This window comes from Juglans microcarpa x Juglans regia, chromosome 1D, assembly GCF_004785595.1.
Source record: "Juglans microcarpa x Juglans regia isolate MS1-56 chromosome 1D, Jm3101_v1.0, whole genome shotgun sequence".
In the NCBI taxonomy this organism is placed as follows: domain Eukaryota; kingdom Viridiplantae; phylum Streptophyta; class Magnoliopsida; order Fagales; family Juglandaceae; genus Juglans; species Juglans microcarpa x Juglans regia.
This window is the reverse complement of record NC_054594.1, coordinates 9,432,031-9,441,465: the sequence shown is the minus strand read 5'-3', so window position 1 is coordinate 9,441,465 and position 9,435 is coordinate 9,432,031. Positions and strand designations below refer to the sequence as shown.

The window sequence follows — 9,435 nt, the reverse complement described above, 5'->3', positions numbered from 1 at the left end:
CTAAACTATGTACCAGGTACAGCAAGAGGTGAAGTAATGGATGACACATTGAGGACAAGGGACCATATTTCACAACTTCTCAAACGCAATTTACAGATTGCACAGGATAGGATGAAAAAATACTCTGACCTTAAAAGAAAAGAGCAACAGTTCAATGTGGGAGATAAAGTATACCTGAGGCTCCAACCCTATAGGAAGAGCACGATGGCGCAGCACCAAAATCTCAAGCTCTCCCTTCAGTTTTTTGGCCCATTTCGAGTGCTGCAGAGGATAGGACAAGCGGCCTACAAGCTGGATCTTCCCAGCTCCTCCCAGATTCACAGCACGTTTCATGTTTCACAACTAAAATGGAAGCTTGGATCCCAAGTGACAGCCCTTCCGTCGTTGCCTCTCGTGGACGAGAATGGTGTGATTCAACCCAAACCAACCGAGATACTGAGTCGTCGCATGGTTAAAGCCTGCAACCAAGCTAGGGCGGAGCTACTCATTCACTGGCAAGGCCAAAAGGCCGCAGACACTAGATGGGAAGGGTACACGAAACTGAAAATGGATTTCCCCCACCTTGCAGGCAAGGTGTTTTAACAGGGAGGCTATGTAACAACCACCGACTATGGAGGAGGAGGAGAAGGGTGAGCGGTGGCAGCAAGCACAAGGGAGCGGCGACAAGCGATGGGGTCAAGAACCCTAGATTTTAAAGGGCTTTTGGAAACCGAAGTACAAGAGTGTCGAAGTGTTAGTTCGAAGTGAGGTGAAGAGTTATCTAGATGGCACACGTGTGGTCCTAGGCCATGGCCTTCTCCCATGGGCTTTTCCATTTATTTGGGTTCAGTTTATTCGGGTCTGTTAAGTTAATTAGTGGAGTCTGTTATTTCTTTTTACATGCTATCTCAGTAGGTCGTGGGCCAAGTATTAGTCCTTATTTGTTGAGTCTTCCTATAAGTGGCCGTGTATGGCCCAGTAGTAAGTCCTTATAGTGTATTCCCTGAAATGTATGAGGTATCAATCAGTTTAATCAAAAAAACCCGATTTCCCTCACTTGTGTTCTGGAGGCGCTTTCCCTCAAAGAAAGCTATCACCTTTTCTACTTCCTTTTCCTGCTATTATTTCCTTATTTATCAGTTGTGTTACACCTTTCTTGTTTCACGTCCTTGCCACCGCTATTATGCAAAAGCTCCACTCATCCCAGAGAGGAGGTGTCGGTGATATGATTTTCGGCCTCCTCCTTCCACCGTCAGCACCTTTTTTTTTTTTTTTAAGCAAAAACAAGGGCGCCGCTTGTTCGAGCCTTCCCGCCGATGACGATTCCCATCTCGGGTTACCACAACACATCAATGGATGGTCTAGTCTTCAGGAATTTGAGAACCAAAGCGTAGTTTAAGTCTTCGGCAGCCCTTGCCATCTCAGTATCCGAAAAAAACAAAACCCAATTCACCATTGATTACCACAGGGCGTCGAGCTGGGAGTTTGAATGTTGGAGGTGGAATAGGCCACTGCAAAGCTTCCACGAATGATCTACGTTCACACACCTCAGTATTTTTACCGGCCAAAAGCTCCAGACCCACCTGAAGGGGCCCTGCCAGAGTAATCTACTCCAGACCGCCAGTACCAGAGGCCATCAGAGGGCCGATCATCACCACAACCGAAGGAAAACCCTAGCAGAGCATGCACGCGTTACGTAAGGAAAGTTTTTCCACATGTTGCTTACATAAACATTCTCGCATACCATAACAACATAAACTCGCTCTGTAACTCTCCCATGCCAAGACCGCATTAATGATCAATACACAAATCCATAAACACATGAAGTTTATATCCGAAACACAAAGTACATGAACATGTAAAACCGAAACACAATTCATAAACTATCTATATTATATTTTATTAAGACCAAAAAATATCTACAACATTTCACTTTTATACCACATGTTAAATATTTTAATTGAAACATTAAATATTAGGATTTCATTTTCTATGATAAACTATATTAAATAATAACAATTAAAAGATGTATCCATCTCCATTGTAGCTTAATGGGAATTTCACCTGACTGTGATAAAATGCTTACTCTAACAACTTTCTTCCGAGTGTCTTCTAATGGCTAGAGACACAATTATGTTGTACGTGAGAATCCTTAACTCTCTTAATATTTAAATAAACTTCTAGCTATCATGAAAACAATATGTATATCTATTTCAATATAACTCATTAATTATAAGTGATATAATTGAACTAGTATAAACTTGTAGTATGAGCGCGTCAGACGTTGTGTTTTAATAAAGGGAAACACTACTCCCACCTATAAAATCCATCGATAAAACCCACCGATTGGGTTGTTTTTTTTATTTAATGGTTAAGAAATTTTTTTTAATGAATTTATACTTTTTTTTAAATGTTTAAAGTATTTAAAAAAAATTTTAAAAAGAAAAAAAATTGACGTTCGGTGAGATCCTTCCTGGGTGTAGCATCACCCTTAATAAAACTAGAGTAATGCTAGAGAGAAGTCACTGTAGCAGTGCATACTTTGCACTTACTATATGACTGTTTTTAATTATCTACTTTTTTATTTTAGACTTGGGAGATGTGTGGTCTAGATGATGACACATCATGTGTGCAAAATGATTGCTCCCAATAGTGGCTTCTATCTACATATATTCATAAAACTATTGCAATTTGCACCATGATGAGTGATTAGTCACTACATTTCCAGTTTGACACAGTGTTTCTACAATCTACTTCCACAAATGTATTGATTGGAAGACAATAAAGTCATTTATAGTCTACATATGCCAATACATATATGTCCCAACCTTCATTAATAATTCGAAGCACAATAATGGCTCGTAGTGCTGTAAATGAATCAGTCTATTCGATAGCCCACTTGATACTCTTCCGGTTAAACTCGAATCAAATTCGACTCGTAAAAAAAAACCCGCCCTTGAAAGCAGATATCTGCTCGATTAGTAAATGACACATACCTGACAAAACTCAACTCAACTCGACTAAGGCTCATTAAGGCCCGCTCGTTTATGCCTGAGTTGACTCGATTAAAGCCCATTCATATATTAATAAATATATACATACTCCTATATGTATATATAGATATACATATATATGTATTAGCTTATAATATAAGCATAGCACTTTTATAATTAAATATATAATATGTTACCTAATTACTTATATCTATATATTGAATATACTTCATAACTATTTTTATAATTTGAACACTAATTAGTCAATAAGATTTAATAATTTCATATACTAGTATGTGGGAACCATATATGAAATAAATATATGCTATCATATTATGTGTATGTATTAATAATTTATGTAGGCATATAATATGTTATTATTATGATAAGTATCAACTAATTAGGTATCGATTATTTATAAAATTTTAAAATTTTATAACTCAATAGAGGTTCTACTTGTTAGTTGTACAAAATCAATATTCAATTTTCTATTTTTTATCTATATAATTTATTAATTATTAAATATTATTCAAAAAATAAACAATTCAAGTCGAATTTGAGCTCGAACTCGAGTTGGAAATTTAGCTTACCGAGTTGAGCATGAACAAAAAATAAATAAAAATCTCGAGACTCGAGTATTTTAAATTGAGCCAAACTCGACAAACTAAAGACCAGCTCAGCTCAACTCAATTACATGATTACAGCCCTCATGGCCGGAAAATTGCAAACCTTATTAGACTTTTTCTGCCATTCATGGCAGCACTACGCTTATTGAGGAATCTTTCTGCAATCTTTTTTTTTTTTGGGTATTTTTTTATTATTTTTAAATATTTAAAAGGAAAATTCATAACATTATTAAAAAATATTTTTTTTAATTATTAATTAAAAAAAAATCAGTACCCATCGTCAGTAGGACTCCTCTGGACCCATAGCATTTTCCTTTGTTCATTGCCCTGTTCAGCGACTCGAAGGCAGGCGTGACGCGTGATCTGTGTGGACTGGGGCCAGAATGGAAATGAGGGCAGCTTGGCGGATGCTTGCGCCACAAGAAATTATGGTATAGTGAACATAGCTATCCTGGTAACATTTGGCAGCGGCCAGACCCCACAAATGAACCTTGCCAGCCATTGTAACAGAACCACAAATGGGTGCACCGGCTTGAGCGACGACATCAGAGCTTGCCAAAACCAGGGCGTCAAGGTGATGCTCTCCATTGGAGGCGCTGCTGGTAGCTATTTCCTCTCCTCTGCTGATGATGCCAGGTAAGCATTGCTTCTTCTCGCTATATTTCACAGAGATTCTTTAGTGTTTAAACTTGAAAAGTCTGAGGTTCTATTATTTTTCAGTCATACTACTTGCAAGTGAGTGTATTGAAACGTCACTTCTTCTGGGATTCCTTGATGCTATTAAGACTTGAGAGGTCAAAACAGCAAACACCTACTGATATGGATCCCACAATAATTTATGCTTTTATACACCACCTTGTAAGAAAGTTGGAGAACTTTTTTTTTTTTTTTAATTTTATTTTATTTTAAAATCTGTTTTCAAGCGTAGATGTTTAGAAGGGAATGTGCACGTTTTGCTGGTCCCTCTCACCAAGTGAAAGAAAATAAAATGATGTTCTGATCTGATACCGGGCAGTAGTGTTGCAAACTACTTGTGGAACAACTTTCTTGAGGGCCAATCTAGTCCGTCCATTGGGTGATGCAGTTCTAGATCGAATTGACTTTTATATTAAGGGATGCACAAACCAACATTGGGACGAGCTCGCAAGGGCACTGTATGCATTTAACCAACAGAAAAATGTCTACCTAATAGCAACACCAGAGTCTTCTTTCCCAGACGCATGGCTAAGAGGAGCACTAGAAACTTGCCTTATTGATTATGTATGGGTCCATTTATACACAATCCTCCTTGTCAATACTCTGGCAATGAAGACAACCTTACGAATTCTTGGAATCAATAGAACACTATTCAAGTAGGGCAAATATTTTTTGGGTTGCCTCCAGCTCCTGATGTAGTTTAGAGTGGCTACATCCCTCCCAATGTTCTTACTAATGAAGTGTTACCTTCTATTAAGAATTCTTCAAAATATGGAGGTGTTATGTTTTGGTCTTAGACTTATGACAAGGGTGAGCTATTTGAGGCTACAGTATATTAGTTTTAATAATATGGTTTGTAAAGTATAAACCGTGATTAGTTGGAAGACAAATATTCATGTATTTTTCCTCCTTTCTTGATAGAAGGACATTTGACAAATAAAATAATTTCTTTGAAATACTATTTCACAGATAGTGAAACAGGTTTCAATTTTGTAACAATTAAATTTGGTGGACTGAGGAAATCTTTGGCTAGAATTCCAAAAATATATTTGACATATCTTCCTTGAAGTCCCTAAAGTTATAAAAAGTCCCTATAACTTTGGTTAGAATTCCAAAATATAAAGTCTATTGTTGTTCTAAAGTACTGTCGACCTTTTTTCGTACTTACAACATTGTGCAATCATTATTTATCTTTAAAATTTAAACTGAAGAGAAAATATAGATTTTGTTATTTATATTATGATCTGTTCTAAAGAATCTCTACCTCTTACTCTTCTCCCTAAAGCTGCAGCTTAACTTGGTTGATACGGTAAGTCCCTCATTAATTTTCTTGCGAATCATATAGATAAATTTTTATAAATCAAGAGAAACGATAAAATTGAAAATCTAGAAAGTATTTGATAGTGTTTTTATTTCTGGTGACGAGGGATATTAAATTGTATAAAATAATATTGCAGAAATTATTATATGTCATGTGCACCGAAGAGACTATCATGAGAAATCATACTCTCAACAAAGCCTATGCATCTTTAAAAAAAGAAAAAGAAAAAGAAAACACCTATCCATCATAGCTTTTAGCCCAATGCTATATATTGGGCTATCTAATGCCTATCCTAGCCTTTTTTAACTGATATAGATCCCATACATCAGTGGACTGATGTGGACCCTAATTATGGAAGACCTTGACCCATACATCAGTGGACTCTTAGACTTCATTTCGCTAGTGAGTTAAATTGAACTGAATTTAATTCTTTAATGAATTGAAAAAATAGAATAAATTTATGAGATCTATTTAAGATAAGTTTAAAAATATTTAGATGTTAATATAAATTTAGATATATTTATAAAAAGTTAAAAATATTATGTGTCTCATGTATAAATAAGTTTTGAGTTGAGATAAGTTCAGTAATTTGAGAGTTTAATATTTAGATGTTAGACTTAGCTTAAAATTGAACTGAACTGAATTGAATTCAAATGAGTTTAACAACCAAATAGGATCTTAAAGTCTTAATATAATAAAAATGAATCTATATTAAAAAAAATATTTACAATTTTACTTTGCGGAAGTCTCACCCACCTTTTTTTTTAAAAAAAAATATTAATCTAATACTTAAATAAAAAATTTATTTTTTAATAATAGATCCCACCTTTTTTAAGAATAATATTAGATACAGTCCTAGATGTACAAGTCTCACGCACTCTCTTTAAAAAAGAGTGAGATCTACTATTAAATTTTTTTTCTTATATAGGTTCTATATTTATTCACTTTTGTCAAAAAGCATACACGAGACTTATATATCCTAGGATTACAAATATTATTTTTATTTCTACAAGTTTTAAATACATAAATTTTGTATAGTTCTTTTGTAAAAAGGTTGATTCCTTCGTAAAAGGAAAAAAAAAATGTCAAAAAAAAAAAAAGTTTTTCTCGACGGACCCTTTTTTTTTTTTTTTTTTTTTAAGATGTTGCATAATTAAGCCTCGTGCCTAACAGTATTTTTGTACTTACAATTCCAGAATAGTATGGATAAGCTGATATTCTTTCAGATCCTAACATTCAAATCTTTCATATGACCTCTAAATTTTAATAAGATAAAAATATCATCAGTTCATTAAAATATCAAAGTTGTCGATGATGGGAGTGGTCGTAAAGCCATGGCAGGATTTTAGGATCAGAGGATCAGATTAATGGGGGGGATGAGTTTGCTTGTTCCTGACAGTTGCTTTCTCTATTAATGATATGTTTATGGTGAAAACTAAAAATAACTCCCGATAACATAAGAGAAGCATACTATATTGATGATTGATACTTGATAGCTTTGAAAACAGTTGTATATATATATTTATTTTATTTTTTATGGTGTGTGAAATATTGAGAGAAATAAAATAATATATATGCTTTTCAAACCAAACCCGTTCTTTGTTTCTGGCTTATCTGAACGCCTCTAGCGACGTACTGGACAAGTCTTCGCGCGCAAGTCATTAAAAACTTGGAAACTTATGCCAACTTCCACGAAATTTGAGCCATTTTCACACCGCTGTTCATACAGAAAATTTTCCTGCAATTTTACCCAGAAATAGACTCAAATTCAGAATTTAGTCTGTTTCCTAGTAATGAGCTCGGACATTCAACCTCAGAAGTGAAAGTTCAGGGACTGACAAGGACATTTTGTAGTGCATAGGATTCTAATTTGACACGGTTTCTTGACAATCTTCTTCCACAAACGTATTGACTGGGAGAAAATAAAGTCATTGTCCACTGTATTTTAATATGCCTATAAAATTATAAATAGAGCTCCCTTCACCATTAACTTTCAATCCGAAGCAGCAACTAGCAAAGCACAACAATGGCTCGAAAGTTGCAGACCCCATTAGCCTTGTTCTGCCTTTTAATGGTTGCCCTCTTCACAGGCTCAAAGGCAGGCGTGATCTCTGTGTACTGGGGCCAGAATGGAAATGAGGGCAGCTTGGCTGATACTTGCGCCTCTGGGAATTATGGTATAGTGAACATAGCTTTCCTGGTAACATTTGGCAACGGCCAGACCCCACAGATGAACCTTGCCGGCCATTGTGACCCAAGCACAAATGGGTGCACCGGCTTGAGCAACGACATCAGAGCTTGCCAAAACCAGGGCATCAAGGTGATGCTCTCTCTAGGAGGCGGTGCTGGTAGCTATTCCCTCTCCTCCGCTGAAGATGCCAGGCAAGCATTGCTTCTTCTCACTATATTTCACAGAGCTAGCTTCTTTGGTGTTTATACTTAAGAAATTTGAGGTTATATTAAAAAGTTTCAGTAATGCTACTTATAAGTCGGTACGTAAACACGTCAATTTTTTGGAATCCATTGCTATTATTAAAAAGTCAAAGCATCAAACACCTACCGACACCGAAGTTCGCCACATTTATCGACAATTGTAATGGATCCCACCATTATTTGTGTCTATTTGCACCGACTTAGAACTTTTGTTTTGTTTTTCTTTCTAACATTAGTTTTCAAGCGTAGATGTTTGGAAGGGAATGTATATGTTTTGCTGGTCCCTTTCACCAAGTAAAAGATCAGAAAATGATGTTCTCTGATACTGTGCAGGAGTGTTGCAAACTACTTGTGGAACAACTTTCTTGGGGGTCAATCCAACTCCCGTCCATTGGGTGATGCAGTTCTGGATGGCATTGACTTCGATATCGAGGGAGGCACAACCCAAAACTGGGACGAGCTTGCAAGGGCACTATCTGCATTTAGCCAACAGAAAAAGGTTTATTTAACAGCAGCACCACAGTGTCCATTTCCAGACGCTTGGCTAAAAGGAGCACTAGACACTGGCCTGTTTGACTATGTCTGGGTTCAATTCTATAACAACCCACCCTGTCAATACTCAGGGAATGCAGACAACTTGAAGAGCTATTGGAATCAGTGGAACACTATTCAAGCTGGGCAAATATTTCTGGGATTGCCTGCTGCTCCAGAGGCAGCTGGGAGTGGCTACATCCCTCCCGATGTGCTTAATAGTGATGTTTTGCCTTCTATCAAGAGTTCTTCAAAATATGGAGGGGTTATGCTTTGGTCTAGAAATTATGATAACGGCTATAGCGCAGCTATTAAAAACAATGTTTGAACATTTTGTTTTGGCTTCCACTGAATAAGTCCCAGTTTACAGGATGTAGTGCCTAATATTTATAAATAAAGCAATAATCTCTATAAAATAAAAAAATCTTCAGACATTTCTTCCAATTTACAGAATTTTCCAGCCTAATATTCATAAAGTTTTTATGTTTGTTTCTTTAAATTGGGTTCCATATATAAATTTCTTCCAATTTAATCTATTAAATTGCAATACCCTTTAAATATTATTCGAGACATTTTTTTTTTAATATGGTTGACAATATTAGTGCAATTCTAACTCAATTTTTGTTTAATATCTAAAAACTTTCTTCCTTATTAATCAGTCATCGTATTCTTTTTATGAACTTAGATCTTTGTTTAAGATCTCTCTACCTTGAAGTCCTTATAAACGGACTTGAACTTTAGCCAATCTAATTCCATACCACTGGGGGCTGTCTTAGAGCATTGGCATTAAATTGATTATTTTACTCTTCAAATTTTGACTAATATGTAACTTTTTTACTTTTAGCTAATTATTCAA

The 9,435-nt window shown here is 35.7% G+C and overlaps 1 protein-coding gene and 1 pseudogene across 1 annotated transcript; both read left to right on the top strand.

Annotated features, from left to right (window-relative positions):
- The first annotated feature begins 3,962 nt into the window (after positions 1-3,962).
- On the top strand, positions 3,963-5,091 carry LOC121256582 (annotated as a pseudogene).
- A 2,269-nt stretch (positions 5,092-7,360) lies between these two features.
- LOC121256572 (acidic endochitinase-like) lies at positions 7,361-9,003 on the top strand. The gene is made up of 2 exons (XM_041157421.1): positions 7,361-7,997; positions 8,382-9,003. The coding sequence occupies exons 1-2, from the start codon at positions 7,642-7,644 to the stop codon at positions 8,905-8,907; spliced, it is 882 nt and encodes a 293-aa protein (XP_041013355.1). The 5' UTR covers positions 7,361-7,641; the 3' UTR covers positions 8,908-9,003.
- The last annotated feature ends 432 nt before the right edge of the window (positions 9,004-9,435 follow it).